This window comes from Capra hircus, chromosome 25, assembly GCF_001704415.2.
Source record: "Capra hircus breed San Clemente chromosome 25, ASM170441v1, whole genome shotgun sequence".
Taxonomy (NCBI): domain Eukaryota; kingdom Metazoa; phylum Chordata; class Mammalia; order Artiodactyla; family Bovidae; genus Capra; species Capra hircus.
Window position 1 is genome coordinate 33,066,551 of NC_030832.1, and position 17,578 is coordinate 33,084,128.

The 17,578-nt window shown below is 52.0% G+C and overlaps 1 protein-coding gene across 5 annotated transcripts in view; it reads right to left on the reverse strand.

Annotated features, from left to right (window-relative positions):
* The window catches only part of ELN (elastin), a 32,686-nt gene continuing 27,285 nt past the window's right edge, over positions 12,178-17,578 (reverse strand). For 4 of the 5 annotated variants that reach the window (XM_018040738.1, XM_018040742.1, XM_018040739.1 and 1 more), the window contains 8 exons: positions 17,438-17,497; positions 17,109-17,192; positions 16,190-16,228; positions 15,931-15,984; positions 15,556-15,600; positions 15,188-15,214; positions 14,490-14,540; positions 12,178-13,431 (listed from right to left, as the gene is read on the reverse strand). In XM_018040738.1, the coding sequence (XP_017896227.1) occupies positions 13,388-13,431; positions 14,490-14,540; positions 15,188-15,214; positions 15,556-15,600; positions 15,931-15,984; positions 16,190-16,228; positions 17,109-17,192; positions 17,438-17,497 (404 nt within the window). In that variant the 3' untranslated portion in view covers positions 12,178-13,387. The remainder of the gene's footprint in view (positions 13,432-14,489; positions 14,541-15,187; positions 15,215-15,555; positions 15,601-15,930; positions 15,985-16,189; positions 16,229-17,108; positions 17,193-17,437; positions 17,498-17,578) is intronic. The other variant, XM_018040740.1, reaches the window with a different exon arrangement.

Sequence of the window (17,578 nt, forward strand, 5' to 3'; positions counted from 1 at the left end):
TAGAAGCCGCAGTTGTTCAGTCGCTCAGTCGTGTCCGACTCTGCGACCCCATGGACTGCAGCCCAGCTAGGCTTCCCTTGTCCTTCACCATCTCCCGGAGCTTGCTCGAACTCCTGTCCGTTGAGTCTGTGATGCCATCCAACCATTTCGTCCTCTGTCATCCCCTCTCCTCCTGCCTTCAGTCTTTCCCAGCATAAGGGTCTTTTCTAATGAGTTGGCTCTTCGCATCAGGTGTCCAAAGTATTGGAGTTTCAGCTTCAGCATCAGTCCTTCCAATGACTATTCAGGACTGATTTCCTTTAGGATTGACTGGTTGGATCTCCTTGCAGCCTAAGGGACTCTCAAGAAGTCTTCTCCAACACCACAGTTCAAAAGGATCAATTCTTCGGCGCTCAGCCTTCTTTATGATCCAGCTCTCACATCCATACATGACTACTGGAAAAACCAGAAGCCTGCAGTTAGGAACTTTGGTTTCCCTGCGCAGAGCCCGTCTGATCTAGGCCTGCTCGATGGAGGCTGAGAACCGGGACCGATCAGAAAGAGACGTCGCGGGACCCTGAGGTCCATAGTAGTTGCCTGGGGGAGGGGCCTCGGCCAGGTCCTTTCCCTCCCTGAGGCCTGCAGTGAGAGCTAGCTGCACCAGGGGCAGGTGGCGTGCTGGATGGGGAGGAGAAGTGAGGCTCTCACCAGCTAGGCAGTGTGCTAAAGGTTCAGGCCCCAGGGAAGATGGTGACAACTGAGCTCAGGGATTTGCTCCTCCCAGTGCCAGAGCCCTGGAGCTGGCGCCACCCTGCCCAGGGTTCAGGAGGAGGCACTACTAAAAGGAGGGTTTTGAGAGAAGTGGCCAGAGGAATTGGGTGGTCCCCAAAGCACAGGCTTCCCTGGTGGCTCAGACCATAAAGAATCTGCCTGCATTGTGGGAGATCCAGGTTCAATCCCTGCGTCAGGAAAATCCCACTGGCTGCCCACTCCAGTATTCTTGCCTGGAGAATTCCACGGACAGAGGAGCCTGGTGGGCTACAGTTCATGGGGTCCCAGGAGTCGGACAGGACTGAGAGAGACTAACACTTTCACTTTCAAAGCGCAGGTGCTCCTTCCAGCCCTGGAAGTGTGGAGCACCCTGCCTACAACTGTCTGTCCGAGGTCCACCCTTCCACTTCATCCCACTGCCTGGGAGCCTATACTGGGAGAGATTGACCCACGTACCCAAGTTCATCCAGTGAACAAGGGGCAGAGCTGTTTATGCTCCAACTCCAGCTATCGTGTGTATAAATTTTCTCTAGCCAGGGCTTTGTCCAGTGGCCTACATGAGGGGCAGTCACCTCTGGGTGCCAAACAACTACCTGGGGGAGGAAACAAAACATAATTTTTCTTTCTTCCTTCTTTCTTCCCTCCCTAGCTGTTTATTTCTTTCTTTTTCTGCCTTCCTTCCTTCTTCCTTCCCTGCCTCCCTTCCTTCTTCCTTCTTTCTCCTCCTTCCTTACTTAACATGTAGGGTTGATGCTTGTCCTCACTATATGCTGGTCAGATGGCCCTAAAGTAATTATAGTAAAGTGTCGTAAGGAGGTGTGTAGGTCCTCAGAGGCTGGACAGCAACGTCTTTGCTTGTTTGTTGGTTTCCTTCAGGGTATGTATCAGGCAGGGTCCAGGCTGATACAGGAAACAGGAGCAGTCAGCGGGGATTACTGAGGAGTTTAATAAAGGAGATTTGACAATGGACTGGGCAGAGTTAAGGGAAATCCATGAAGACAGGCACAGCCTCAGTGTGGCAGCAGTTAGTACTACTGGGTGAAGGGGCTTGGGAGAGGCCCCCAGTGCAGGGGGCTACCAAGGGGGATGTAGAGGGGCCGTGGGCATGTGCCCAGTTAGCTGGAAGACAATCACTCAGTTTTAACACAATTAACACTTACAGAATAGACTTGTGGCTGTGTAAGTTTCTGGAAAAGAAAGCAGAAATTGAAGATGATGCCGATGCTGTAAGACAAACAAGAAGACGAAGCTGACACTTCCCTCTTTTATTGGAGCTCCTTGGCAGCCATGTTTTTCTGTGAAACCAAGGACCAGCTCATCAGATCTGACATATTCAGTCGCATTGCCATCCAAGTTGTCTCTTTTTAACTGAAAGCAACAAACCAACTTTTTACTTTTAATGAATAAAACATTCACATATTGTTTATCTCATCTTTAGAACCAGGGGCTTCCCTGGTGGCTCAAGTGGTAAAGAATATGCCTGCAATGCAGGAGATCAGATTTAATACCTAGGTTGGGAAGATCCCCTGGAGAAAGGGATGGCTACTCACTCCGGTATTCTTGCTTGGAGAATTCCATGGACTAGAGGACCCTCCCTGGGTGGTTCCTTTAGTCCATGGGGTCACAAAGAGTTGGACATGACTGAGCAACTAACACTTCCACTTTTCACTTTCATCTTTAGAACATTCTTCTTAGATTCTGTTTTTGCATTGTTATGTGATGACCATTTTAAAAATTATTTATACAACCAAGAAGGTATGTAATTTGTAAGTGAATATGTCTATGTGTGCGTTGGGGAACAAATATTAAATTTTTATATTTTGGCTGTACCACATGGATTATGGGCTCTTAGTTTCCCTACCAAGGATTGAACCCGGGCCCCCAGCAACAAAAGTGCCGAGTCCTAAATTCCCTGGACTGCCACAGAATTCCCAAATATTAATTTGGGTGCAAATTAAGATCTCTGGCTTGGAGGTGTTAAGTTTTAGGTACCTATTTGCCATCCAAGTGGCAAATATATATGTGATGTTTGCTAAAAAATATTTTACTGATTGTGTTTGTGATACAAGTTTTGGGATTAGGGGTCCAGAGCCCTTTGGGAAAGACTTACTCCAGGTCTGGTGGCTCAGACAGTAAAGAATTTGCCTGCAATGCAGGAGACCTGGGTTCGATCCCTGAGTGGGGAAGATCCCCTGGAGAAGAGAATGGCAACCCAGTATTCTTGCCTGGAGGATCCCATGGACAGAGGAGCTTGGTGGGCTACAGTCCATGGGGTCGCAAAGAGTTGGACACAACTGAGCAACTAACCCTGAATATTCACTGGAAGGACTGATAGTGAAGCTGAAGCTCCAAGACTTTGGCCACCTGCTGTGAAGAACTGACTCTGGAAAAGACCTTGATGCTGGGAAAGATTGAAGGAGAAGGGGTTGAGATGGTTGGATGGCATCATGGACTCAATGCACATGAGTTTGAGCAAGTTCTGGGAGTTGCTGATGGACAGGGAGGCCTGGTGTGCTCACAAAGGGTTGGATATGACTGAGCAACTGAACTGAACTGAGCAACTAACACTTTCACTTTTGCTCCAGGTCAATGATTAGAATTTTTCCAAGTTGCCAAATTGTGGCCTGGCTGAACACAAGCTGGTGCCAAAAGGCTGCATGGGAACACCGACAGGATGAGCCCAAGACTGTGACCCAGGACGGGGGCCAGAGCCTGAACTGTCCTAGCCCAGGGAGGGACAGACAGCTGGCATCACGGGATCCCTGCTGTCAGATGCAGCCTGCCCCCTCCTTGCCCACTCTGTGTGACATCACCCAGACACGTGGCTCGGGGACTCCCCTGCTCTCTCCTTGAACTGTGGACACAAAGACCCAAATATCTTTGAGGCATCTCTTGGCGGACAAATGGGCACCTCAAACTGAATGCATCCAGATTAGAGCTCTTAACTGGTGCCCGGATCTGCTCCTCCCTCAATGTTTCTCATCTCAGTAAATGACACCCCTGTCCTTTAGTGGCTCAGCCAAAATTCGAAGACATCCTCAACTTCTCTCTCTCTATTCCTTTTCTTGCACCCATGTGTGTGTAGTCAGTTGTGTCTGACTCTTTGCAACCCCATGGACTGTAGCCCACCAGGCTTCTCTGTCCCTGGGGTTTTCCAGGCAAGAATACTGGAGTGGGTTGTCACTTCCTCCTCTAGGGGATCTTCCCGACCCAGGGATTGAAACCTGCATGTCTCCTGCAGGCTAGTCCTTTACCACTAACGCCACCTGAACCTGATCCATCAGCAAATCCTATTGGCAGATTCTACTGGTTCCCTGTAGATCCAAAACTCCACTGCTTCTCCCTCCAACCCGCCTCTTCCTTGGTCTAGCTGGGTGTACATTACAACTGCCCCCGGGTTATTCCCCCATGATGCTCCAGAGCCTCTGCACATGTGGGTCAAAGTGTGACATTTCCTTACTTTCAAATCCAAAACTCTTACTGCAGCCATTAGGGGACCTCGTCCCTGGTTGCTCTTTGCTCCTGTTTCTTCTCTCCTTTGCTCTTTTTCATTAACCGCTGTGCATCTCTCTGCTCTTGTAACTTCCCAAGCAAGGGCTTCTCACCTGAGATCAGGTGTCCCCAATCATCCCAACTGACTTAACATTCTTCCTCACTCTCCATCTCCTTCCCTGGCTTTTGATCTAGCACTGATTCGCCTGATGTTACAATTAATCATTCGTTGACTGTGTTCGTTTCCTGTGGCTGCTGCCACAAATTACTGTGCTCACAGTGCCGGAGGCCAGAAGTCCCAACTCAGTTGCACTGGCCAATATCAAGGGCTGCATTCCTTCCGGAGTCTCTAGAGGAGAATCTGTTCCTTTCCCTTTCCGGCTTCTTTTCCTTTTAAAATTGTGTTTTAAAAAAACACACATAGTATAAATTAATCATCTTGACCATTTTTAAGTGTACATTTCAGTGGTTTAAGTACAGTTGATACTTGAACAATTCAGGGGGTTAGGGCCACCAACACCTCCTCTCGCCCATTCCCGCTGCCCCGAGACACACACACACACACATACACACACACAAAGTCGTAAAATCTGCACGATGCTATCTCTGCCTTAAAACCAAAAGAGTTGATAGATGATGACTCACCCAGGCCAGGAAGCCGAAACTGGAAAGAATCAGGACTCAACTCCCTGTTCTTCTGATTCTGCAAAATGCAATCTCTACTCAAACACAAACTTTCCCCCGCACTTCATCAAAGACATATAAAATGAAAATGCAGGCACTATATTTATTGAAAAAAATCTGGGTATAAATGGACACTCCCAGCTGAAACGGATGTAAACTGTACATTCACAGTGTTGTGAAACAGGTCTCCAAAAGTTTAATTTTATTTTGGGGTGGGGGGGCTATGCCATTTGGTTTGCCAGATTCTAGTTCCCTGACCAGGGCTCGAACCTGTGCCTCCTGCAGTGGAAGCAAAGAGTCCTAACCACCAGACCACCAAGGAATTCCCCAAAACTTGAGAGAAAAAAAAAAAGTCTTTATTTCTTTATTTATTTGGAATATAATTGATTTACAATACTGTGTTGGTTTCAGGTGTACAGTAAAGTGAATCAGTGATATGTGCACATATACCCAAAAATTTTTAAAGAGTATTTTCCCATATAGATCATCAAGAGTGCAAAACTTTTCCATCTTGCAAATCTGAAGCTCTGAACCCATGAAAGGGTCCATCTTCTTTCCCCTCTCCCCCAGCCCCTGGTGACCACCATTCTACACTTTTTCCCATGAATTTGGCTACTTTAGAGGCTTCATCCAAGTGGGATTGTACAGAATTTCCCTTGTGACGGGCTTTTCACTCAGCAAGGTGTCCTCTAGTTTCCTCCATGTGGTAGCATGTGACAGGATTTCCTTCCTTTATTTATTTTTAGGGTTTCCTTCCTTTTTAAGGCTGAATAATACTCCACTGTAGATATACAACACATTTTCTCTCTTCATTCATCTGTTGTTGGAAACGTATGTTGTTCCCATATCTTGGCTACGGTGGTTAGTGCTGCTATAAACATGGGTATGCAAATATCTCTTCAAGACAGTGATTGCATTTTCTTTGCTTATTAAGTGAAATTGCTGAGTCATATGATAGTTCTATTTTTATTTATTGATTGATTTTTGGTTGCGCTGAGTCTTCGTTGCTGTGCAAGGGCTTTCTCTGGTTGCGGCCGGGAGGGGCTGCTCTTCGCTGCGGTGCACAGGCTTCTCTTGGCGGTGAGTTCTCTTGCTGCGGGGCACAGGCTGTAAACACGCGGGCTTCAGTAGTTGTGGACTCGTGGGCTTTAGAGTACAGGCCCCAAGGCATGTGGAATCTTCCCAGACTAGGGTTCTGTCCACTAGTGGATTCTTATCCATTGCGCCACCAGGGAAATCTTTATTTTTAATTTTTTCGAGAAACCTCCATACCATTCTCCATTATGGCTGTCCCAACTTACATTCCCACGAGCAGTATACAAGGTTCCTTTTTCTCTACGTCCTCTCCCACACTTGTTATCTTTTGTTTTTTGATAAGAAACCATTCTAACAGGAAAGGGGTGATATCTCATTGTGGTTTTGATTTGTATTTGCATCACCTGATGATTAGCGATGCTGAGTACATTTTCATTTACCGAATGGCCACTTAGATGCATTCTCCTGAGAAACGTCTGCTCAGATTTTTTTGCCTATTTAAAAAAATTGGATTTTTAAAAACAGAGTTTTGAGTTGCTTAAGTTTCAAATACATTTTGGCTATTTACCTATATCAAAGATATGATCCAAAAATATTTTCTCCCATTTCATAGGTGGTCTCTTCGCTTTGTTGATGGTTTCCTCTTCTGTGAGAAAGCTTTTTCGTTTAAAACCATCCCACTTGTTCATTTTTGCTTTTGTCATCTGTTCTCCTGGGGTCTTATTCAAAAAAATTGTTGCCCAGACCACTGTCAGGAAGCTTGTCTTCTATGTTTTCTTCTAATATATTTTTCTTCTGTACGTTTATTTTCTTCTAACATTTTGTAGTTTCAGGCCTTACAGTTGTCTTTAATCCATTTGGAGTCGATTTTTGTGTGTGGTGTGAGATGGGGGTTCACCCTCCTTCTTCTGTATCTGGATATTCAGTTTTTTCCAGCACCATTTATTGAAGAGACTATCTGTGTCCTGTTGTGTGGTTTTGGTGCCCTTGTTGAAGACTGGTGGTGGTGGTTTAGTCACTAAGTTGTGACCGACTCTTGTGACCTCACAGACAGAGGAGCCTGGCAGGCTACAGTCCATGGGATTCTCCAGGCAAGAATACTGGAGTGGATTGCCATTTCCTTCTCCAGGACATCTTCCCAACCCAGGAATTGAACCCGGGTCTCTTGCATTACAGGCGGATTCTTTACCAACGGAGCTACAAGGGAAGCCCTTGAAGATCAGCCGATCGTAAATGCATGGTTTTATTTCTGGACTCTATTCTGTTCCATTGGACTCTCTCTTTCTCTTTATTACTGTAGCTTTGTAATGTATTTTGAAGTCAGGAAGAGGGATGCCTTCAGCTTTATTCTTCCTGTTCAAGACTGTTTTGACCGTTTGGGGGTCTTTTGAAGTTCTGGATGAATTTTAGGCTTGTTTCTGTGAGGGTATGTGGGCTGAAGACCTCCTATTCTGCCACCTTGCTAATGTCATTTCTCTGTAGTTTTCTTGTGGTATCTTTGTCTGGCTTTCAGAGCAATGAAATGGTATCAGGGTAATGCTGGCCTCTTAGAATGAACTTGGATCTGTTTCACCTCTTCAGTCGTTTGGAAGAGTTTCAGGAGAATTGGTGTAAATTCTTTAAATATTTGGTAGAATTCACCAGTGAAACCATCTGGTCCTGGCTTTTCTTTGTTGGGAGGATTGATTACTGATTCATTCTCCTTTCTTGCCATTAGTCTGTTCAGATTTTCTATTTTTTTCACCATTCAGTCTTGGCAGATTGTGTGTTTTTAGGAATTTATTCATTTCCTGGAGGTTATTCAATTTGTTGGCAACAAGTCTCCCAGCTTCTTTTAAGGATACTTGTGATGGCATTTAGGGCCCATCAGGATAATATCCTCATCTCAAGATTCTTAATTACATCTGCAAAAACTCTTTTTTCATATAAGGTAGCTGCCATGGGCTTAAAATTCATGCCCCCTTAAAATTCATATGTTGAAGTCCCAACCCCCAATATCTCAGAATGTCACTGTACCTGGAGATAGAACCTTTAAAGAGGTGATTAGGTTAAAATGAGGTCATCAGGGACTTCCCTGGCGGTCCAGTGGCTAAGACTCCACGCTTCCAATGCAGGGGGCCTGGGTTTGATTCCTGGTCAGGGAACTAAGACTGTCCCATGCCACAGCTATGAGCCCTCACACGGCAACAAAGACCCGGTGCAGCCAAATAAATCAATACTGAAAAAAATACACACATAAATGAAAAGAACACAAGAGTTAAAATAAAATAATGAAAAAAAAATAATGAGTTTGTCAGAATGGGCTCAAATCCACTATGACTGGTGTCCTTTAAGAAGAGGAGGTTGCTGCTGCTACTGCTAAGTAGCTTCAGTCGTGTCCGACTCTGTGCGACCCCATAGACGGCAGCCCACCAGGCTCCTCCATCCCTGGGATTCTCCAGGCAAGAACACTGGAGTGGGTTGCCATGTCCTTCTCCAATGCATGAAAGTGAACAGTGAAAGTGAAGTCACTCAGTCATGTCTGACTCTTAGCGACCCCATGGACTGTAGCCTTCCAGGCTTCTCCATCCATGGGATTTTCCAGGCAAGAATACTGGAGTGGGTCGCCATTGCCTTCTCCGGAAGAGGAGGTTAGGAGACATATATGCACAGAGGGAAGACCATGCAAGGACCCAGGTGGAAGGCAGCCGCCTGCATGCCAAGGAGAGAGGCCTTAGGAGAAACTGGCCCTGCGGACACCTTGATCTTGGACTTCCAGCCTCCAGAACTGTGAGAAAATAAATTCCTGCCAACCAGCCTGTGGCACTTCGCCATGGCAGCCTGAACAGACTACTAGCAAGCAGTGGTATTTACAGGGTTTCAGGGATTAGGACCCAGGTCTCCTTGAGACTGTTATCAGCCTGGCACAGGATTCCTGCCTGGAGAATCCCATGAACAGAGGAGCCTGGCAGGCTACAGTCCATGCGGGTCGCAAGAGTTGGCTACGACTTAGAGACTAAATCACCATCTCTCTCAAAGTGTGTATAACTAGTGGAAGCAGGGCGTTTAATCTCTTTTGTTCTTACAACAAAGTTTATCCTTAGGGAATTGTATTAGGGGTGTGGATAGATGAAAAACAAAGAAGCAGGGTGGGCTCTGGGCTTCCCTGATGACTCCGTGGTGAAGGACCGGCCTGCCAATGCAGGAGGCATGCATTCCGTCCCTGGGTCAGGAAGATCCCCTGCAGAAGGCAATGGCAAAACCCACCGCAGGCCTCTTGCCTGGGAAATCCCATGGACAGAGGAGCCTGGCGGGCTGCAGTCCACGGGGTCGCAAAGAGGTGGACACGACTTAACGACTAAACGACAACAACAAAGGGTGCTGTGTTGCGTTGTGACTTGACAATGGGTGTTGGTCACGGGTGCTTGGAGAAAGAAGGCAGGGCCTAGTGCTGGAGGAAGGTATAGTTTGCAATTTTATTTAGTTAATTAATAACTGTATTTTGCGCAGCTTGTGGAATCTCAGTTCCCCAATCAGGGACCTTTGCCCCCAGCAGTGAAAGTCAGGAGTCCTAACCACTTCAGTTGCTTCAGTCTCTTGCTTTCGCAGGTGGGTTCTTTACCACTGGCGCCACCTGGGAAGCCCTAACCACTGGAAAAGAAAGTGAAAGTCGCTCAGCCATGTCTGACTCTTTGCAACCCCACGGCCTGTACAGTTCATAGAATTCTCCAGGCCGGAATACTGGAGTGGGTAGCCACTCCCTTCTCCAGGAGATCTTCCCAACCCAGGGATCAAACCCAGGTCTCCCACATTACAGGCGGATTCTTTACCAGCCGAGCCACCAGGGAAGCCCAAGAATACTATCCGTTCTCCAGCAGATCTTTCTGACCCAGGAATTGAACTGGGGTCTCCTGCACTGCAGGCAGATTCTTTACCAGCTGAGTTACCAGGGAAGCCCCTGGACCACCAGTTTGCAATTTCAGAAACGGGGTCAGGGAAGCACCTTCTGAGAAGGTAACATTTGAGTCAAGACCTGAAGGAGGTGAGGGTGCCAAGCACGTTGATAGCGGAGGGAAGGATGTTCTGGGCAGGGGAGACAGCGGAGGTGGTGGCTGGAGAGGGGGTGGCCTCTGCCCGCGAGGAATGGGGAGAGGGCAGGGTAATTGGGTGGCCTGTAGGGGGCCAGGTAGCAGGACGCAAGATCAGAACGGCTGGTCCAACTCAGGTAAGGGGCTCCTCAGCCATGGAAGGGCCTCTGGCTTGGGCAGACGGCAGCCACTGCAGGATTTTGAGCAGATGCATGACCTGAGCTGACTTTATGTTTTAAAAGGATTGTTTTGGCTGCTGTGTGAAGTGAAGGCTGAAAAAGAGCCAGGTCAGGATGGGGAAGCCCAGTTTGGAAGCTGTGTCAGTCGTCTAGGCAAGAGTTGCTGTGGATCACGGCCTGGACCCTGGAGGTTGGGAGGGGTGGTTGGACCCTGATCACCCTCTGAAGTTGGTGCCCCGGGGTTTGCTGGTGAATCGGGTGTGTGAGATGGGAGGAGGGGAGGATTCCTAAGCTGCTGCCTGAACCTCTGGAACTGAGATGGGGAAGGTGTGGAGGGGCAGAGGGGAGCAGGTTATGGTGGGGGGTGGGAGGGGGAACCCATGCTACTCAGGGTTATGAGACTTTCAGGTGGGGATGTTAGGAACTGGCTATGAATGTGCAGGTCCTGAGTTCAAGGGGGAGGTCTGTGCTTGATGTATCAGTTTGGGAACTGCTAATGCATGCATGGTATTTAAAGCCATAAATTATGAGAAACCACAGCTGGGGGGCCCCCGGGCTGAATGCTGGAGCTGGCCAAATTTCAGAGTCTGGAGAGCTTGTGGAGGAATGAGCAAGGGGTCTTTTCGATGAACAAATAAGTGATGAATGGATCTCATTTGCCACTGCTCTTGGGCAGGTTGTTCCTCCTCGCTGGTGGTCACCCCAGCCCCCTGTGGTCTCTGCGAACGCACCCCTACCCGCTTCTGACCCATCCTCCGTTTTTTCCTGGGCTCTGCCCGCTCCGGCCAGGCACTGTGGACCTTCACAGGGCTGCTCTTCCTCCTGAAAGGCCTGAGCCTCCCTGCTCTCTGCGCTATTCTCGGCCTGGTAAATTGCTTCCTATGCTCTGCTGTCCTCCGGGACTGGGTCCCTGAGCACCGCCCCAGTCCGGTGTCTTTCCAGCCAGACTCCTGGCAGCGTGAGAGCCCCTGTGCTCAGATGCGCGGATACTAGCGTCTACACGGGCAGACCCCACCTGCACTCCCAACACAGCTCCTCCTTGCCACCCTTGTGGCTTCCCCGGGTGCCCACTGGCCCTGGGGTTCTCTCTGGGGAGGACAGACGCTAGCCCATTCGGGCCCTGGAAGTGCACTTGCTGGTTTGGGGAGGGAAGTTTGGAATCTGGTACCCAGAGTGCTCTAGAAGGGAGGGGTGGGCTCCGGGAGGGCACATCAGATGGATGAGTGGCCCGAGGGGAGGGGGATGGCCCTGGGGAACGGGTGCAGTCAAGCGGGTCCTCAGTCTCCTGTAAGTGATGCCTTATGCCAGGTGTGACAGGGAGGGAACGTGGAGAGGGAAGCATGCTCCTGTTTTTTTCCGTTGGACCATTTCTTCTCTCTTGGCTGTTCACCAAGGTCAAGGTTTGGTCTGGACAGAAGGGTCATTTTTGTTTCCTCCGCTCATCCAGCTGCAGCCACAGCATCCAGAGGCCAAGGACTTGGGTCTGAGGGGTGAAGGCTGGGGAACGCGTGTCTGGGTGAGCCCATCTCCTCGGAGGGATGAGTGTGTCGGACTGGCTGCCCTGCTTCCCCTAAAAGGGATTATCATTTTTAAAGGACAGGCTGAACTTGAAGAAGGATCCTTTCACCAGAAGTCAATGGCAGATGATTTTGGTGAAGTGAAAGTGTGAAAGTGTTAGTCGCTCAGTCGTGTCCGACTCTTTTCGGCCCCATGGTCTGTAGCCCACCCGGCTTCTCTGTCCATGGGATTCTCCAGGCAAGAAAACTGGAGTGGGTTGCCATTCCCTTCTCCAGGGATCTTCCCGACCCAGGGATCGAATGTGCGTTTCTTGCATCTCCTGCATTGGCAGGTAGATTCACTAAGTGCCACCTGGGAAGACCCAAGGTTCCCCAAGATTCCCCGAGCCCTGTCCCCTACCTGGACCAGGAACTGAACGCAGATGAGCGCTTACAAAGGAGGCCAAGACACAGTTTCCTTTCAAAGGTTTTCTTTTATTAGTCTTTTCTGAAGCAGTTAATTCTCTAATTTTTTAAAAATGTGTGTTTCCTCCAGAGCTATACCAAAATGATTAAAATGAATTTTCTAATGGGGATATAGCTCCCCAGATCAGAAAAAAAAGGTGGTTTTTTTTGTTTGTTTTTTTTTCCATAAACCACACAAGTAAAATGAAAGGAGAACATCAACAATCAAAAATAATCCCCAAATGTCCAGGACAAAAAATAAAATATTTATTGATCTATCACAGCGAGACACATAGAGATGGGCAGGGCGGGGGAGAAATGCTCTGAAATACAGTGGCTCGAGGAGGGAATGGGGATACAGTACTGCGTGGGGGGAGACCCAGGTTGGGGGGTAGATTCCTGTGGCCCCGGATGGTACAGCTCCTCACACCCAGAGGCTCGGGGCCCCTTTGTAGGGGTGTGTGCGATGGGGTGGAGGCTGGGCACAGGCTGTCACAACAGGTTAACCGAGTCGATGGTGGGGGCGCCCAGCCAGCAAGGGGTGCCGGGCGGCCAAACCAGGACAAGGATGGACGGATGGATGGACAGACGGGCAGATGAATTCCACAAGAGCAAGAGGGCTGTTCCCAATACTGGGGGGAGTCTTCAGACATGGGGAACAGCGATGGGTCGGGGAAAGGGGGGCCAAGGAGGCCAAGAGATGGTGTGACCCAATCCAGCATGAGGGTTTCAATGCTTGGGTACCAACTGGACCGCAGCCAGAGGTGGGTCCTGGTGGGCAGGGGGAAGTGAGACTGCCCAGGAAGTGTCTGCACCATCTTCAGAGGAGCCCCAGGGAGGGGGTTCCCTAAGGGGCTGCCCTTCCCTCCTCCCTCCCCGCAGGAAGAGTGAAAGCACCAGCACGTAGCACCAAGTCCCCTAGAGATGGAGAGTGTGTGAAGGGGGAGTTCCTGGGTGGGAAGGGCGTGGGCGCAGGGGGCCAAGCCCACCCTCCCCTCGCCTCTGAAGGAGGGGGGCCTCCTGGGGCCCACTTGGCCACCACTCGCTTGCCTCCTTGCCCTGTGGATTTCCAAGGCCGCCCGGCCTGCCCTGTTCCCACCCGGGGTGGGAACTTAGGAGGGGGCATGGGAAAGTGGGGTGGGGTCACAAAGGGTTTACATTCTCCACCAAGCAGTAGCACCAACGTTGATGAGGTCGTGAGTCAGGGGTCCCAGGAAGCTCACTTTCTCTTCCGGCCACAGGATTTCCCCAGGCAGGCCCCACCTGGGTGCAGGGGAGGCACGCCCCACAGTCAGTCCTGGCTGCTGGTGCTCAAGCCCTTGCCCACTCTGCCCAACTCCAAGCTCTTCTCACATCCGCATCATCACCATGGGAAACAGAGGCTCCAGGAAGCCAGGCGGAAGGAAGCCTGGCCACCTCCCTAGGCCAAACTCCGCGCCCTTCCATTGCGCAGACTCCCACTGGGCACCTGGATGGTAGCAGGGCCCTTGCCCTCTCCTGGGGAGGATCTGACTGGTTAACCTTGTTTCAAATCATCAAGCCACCGGGTCGGGTCGTGGGGCCTGGACTAGAGCCTACCCCTGCAGGAGGGAGGTGTGGCTCGTTACCGCCACCTGGTGGCAGTGAGACATTATCTCTGCAGAGCTCATCCAGGGTGTTTGTTGGGAAAGAAAGCAAGCAGGGTCATGGGCCACAAGCACCAGCTGGTGCCTGACTGAGAGCTGGGCGCCTTGAATGAGGTCAGGCTGCTCTGGCCTCTGTTTCTCCCTGGGCTGCCTCGTCTCAGGGTGGGGTGGGGGCGGTGGGAAGCAGGTGCAGGTAGAAGGGGATCCACAGCCTGAGCGCCAGGGTGGAGCTGGGGCTTCTCTGAGTCCCTTTCAGGCATCCTTGGGAGAGGCCTTGAGGGTGGTGATCAGACACTGCCAGACGCATGTCTGCCCCTTGGAGCAAGGGCATGGCTCCAGGACTCCCGCGGGGTCTACCCCTCCAGTTCCCTGACACCAGGGCCCCCTGTCACCTCCATTCTCTCTCTCCCTCCCAGTCCCTCCTCTCCCAGCCTTTTCTTTCTCTCGGTTTCTCCCTGCAGGAGTGGGGGTGTGGGTACCAGGCAAGGAGGGCTTGCCAGGCCTGGCCAGGGAGAGCCAGGAGGGTCCCTGGCCCACTCTCAGCTCTGAGGATCTGTTTCAGAGACAGCAGAAGCAGAGGGTAAGGTGTCTAGCTCCCCAACCCCTGGCCTCCCTGCCGGGCCTCGTCTGACATGCCGCCCCCTGCTCCAGCCTGTCCCCCGACCCTGCCCTCTTCCAGGGGCAGAGTCTACTCACCTGGGAATCCCAGGGCTCCCAGGGCCCCTCCGAAGGGCTTGGGAGGTTTGCCTGTGGAGGGAAGGCAAGGGGTTGGGGAGGTGGCCAGGCTTCCCCATCTCTACCAGCCCGCCCACCTACCCTGCACCCATGCGCCTGCAGCAGCAGGTTCCGAAGGTCTCTCTGCCCCCAGCCCGAACCTCCCGCCCAGCCTCGTTCCTTGCAGCCTGTGGAGGTCTGAGCAGCTCTGTGGCAGCCCCTCCCACCACAGTCAGACCCCAGGCCACATTTCCCAGGGACAGCCTCACCCCTCAGCCAAGGGGCTCCAGGTTCGGCCTCCTTGACCACCTGCTTGAATAGGCCCTGTTTTTACCCAACAATATCTTTCCTCTTCTATGGGACCTTGTCAACCTCTCTGGTTAGGCCCTAAGACCTGGCATGACCCACGTCCCCGTCTCACTCCTGATGCCCCGTCAAGTGCCAGGCTGGGAGCTCTAGGAATTGTGGTCCCCACACCCCAAGGCTGGTCTTTGCAGCTTCTGTGATTCTCCCATGGGCTCCATCAAGCCCCCATACCAGCAGGCCAGCCCAGGGCTGTGGCTGCACTAACCATTCCCTCAATAGGATGGACCCACACCCCCGCCCCCCCGCCCACGCTGCGAAGGAGTTCAGGGCCCTGCTTGAAATGAGGCCCCGACTTGTGAGACTGGTAAACTCACCACCAACTCCCAGGCCCCCGGCTCCACCTGCAAGGCAAGCAGAGGGGTGGTGAGGGTGCGCGTCTCCAGGGAGCCCGCCAAGGCCTCCCCGGCAGTGTGGGCCTCGTTTGAGAGGGGCCCAGTTCTGGGCTGGGGCGTGGAGGGCTCTGCCAGTGACTGTGTGACCCTGGATCCTCTCTGAACCTCAGTTTGTCTCATCTGAACGCGATGTTTTGTAAAATCCGATGTCCCCTGATGTTGCATGGGAGGAAGAGAAGAGGAGGAGGCCCAGCTCTGTACAATCTAAGGACGCGGGGGGCCCCCGACTCTGTAGCCTGGCTCAGCCCTTCTGGGCAGGGGAAGAGAAGGGCTGGGGCGCCTGGCCGTACCTGGGAAAATAGGAGAGAGTCCGAAGCCAGGCCTTGCTGCGACTCCTGCAGGAGGGGTTTGGGGTTGGCGTGGGGGCTTGGGGGCATGGGGTGGGCTGGGGTGGGACCCTGGGACCCCCCGCGGCCTGGTCACCTACTCCTCTCCACCTAGGATCACCTCCTCCCCCTTCCCCTCCCCCACTTGTCAAAGCAGCTTTCTTAACAAAGCCTCATCAGCCTGGTGTCTGAGGCCCACGTGTCCCCCCCACCCTGCAGCCTTTCCCGGACTGTCCCCTCTACCCTCTTTCTTGGGTCCCTGTGCTGATACAGCCCTGGAGTCCCCGCTGCTAGCCAGCCAGGCTCAGCTGTGGATCTCACAGCAGAGGCGGCCCCTACCTCCAATTGGGAATGGCCGGCCGGCTCCTAGGACACCTCCAAGGCCAGCGGCACCTGAGAAGAGGGCAGAAGGGGGTCAGGATGAGGCACAGCATAAGGGGCCCTGAGCATCCCCTCCAGGGTCTGAGGACGTGATTTTCAGGAAGGATCCTTCATGGGTATTGTGAGCAGGACTGAGCCGGTTCATGGACAGGGCAGTGAGGGTGGGGTATAAGCAGCTTGCAGGCCTGGGCTCGGGGGGGCTGTGGGAGCAACTCACCAAATTTGGCTGCTTTAGCAGCTGCAGCTGGAGACACACCTGGAAAGATGGGGAGCAGGAGGGCTTAGGAATATCTCCTCCCTCCCAGAGTCATGTCCTCCTCCTGACCACTGTCATCAATCTGCCCCTGCCCACTGACTCATGCTTCCACCATCCTTCCACCCCTCCATCTCTCCAGAAATCTTTATTAAGCTCCTACTGTGTGGCCAGATTTGTGGAGCACATGGGGTAAGAAATTTCAGGCTGGGTCAGAGACACAACGATGACCCGAGAGAGAGAGAGACGTTAACACAAGGTCCACCACAATGGCAGAGACTTTGGGAAAGGGATTTCCCTCCAGGCTTTGCTTTCCTTCTCTGAACTCCCACTGGAGGTGGTTGGGCAGATTGAAAGAGAGAGGAGAGGGAGAGACTGGGACACCCAACTGCAAGGGGCAGCCCTCACTAAACCTGCTCTGTGTTCAGCTGCTCAGTTGTGTCCGACTCTTTGTGAGCCTGTGGACTGTAGCCCGCCAGGCTCCTCTGTCAGTGGGATTTTCTGGGCAAGAATGCTGGAGTGGGTTGCCATTTCCTCCTCCAGGGGATCGTCTTGACCCAGGGATCGAACCCATGTCTTCTGCACTGCAGGCAGATTCTTTACCCGCTGAGCCATTGGGGCCCCTTCAAATGCTGCAGGAGCCCGGAGAAGGGGGCAGGGCTCAGTATAACCTTGAGTTGCTGTTGAAGTGTGGGCAGGGTCCAGGCAAAGAGGATCGCCCTAGCAAGGTGTGGCCAGATGGGAAAGAAAGTCAGTCTCTCTCTCTCTCCCATTCATATGTGCTGCTGCTGCTGCTGCTAAGTCACTCCAGTATGTGCACGGGTGTGCAAACACACACGCACATCCCACGCCATTCATTCACTGATTCCAGAACACACTTTACCTCCAAGGCCCACAGCCCCTGGGACAGCTCCGAGCCCACCAACTCCCAGTCCTCCAACTCCGAGCCCACCGACTCCCCCCAGGCCTGTGGAGAGAGCTGTGTATTAAACCCTGCAAGTGACAGCAGTTGGCTCTGTCTGCAGAGGGGTTGGAGCCTGGGCCCCCAGGGCCTTGGAGGGCTGGTGGGGCCAGGAGGTGGGCGGGACCCCCCAGAGACAATGCCCCTGAAGGCCTTGGGGAGCAGGCCAGGGAATATATGCTTCATGGCATGTAGTCAGACACACACACCCCCAACTCCCACGGCAGCCCCCACCTCACACCCGTGCTCACCAAATTGGGCGGCTTTGGCGGCAGCTTTGGCGGCAGCAGCTGCGGCAGCAGGTCCGACTCCTGGGGACACAGAGGGAGCTCAGGGAGGGAGTCTCCATGGATCAGTCTCCCTCAATGCCCAGCCCATCCTGGGGTTTCCAG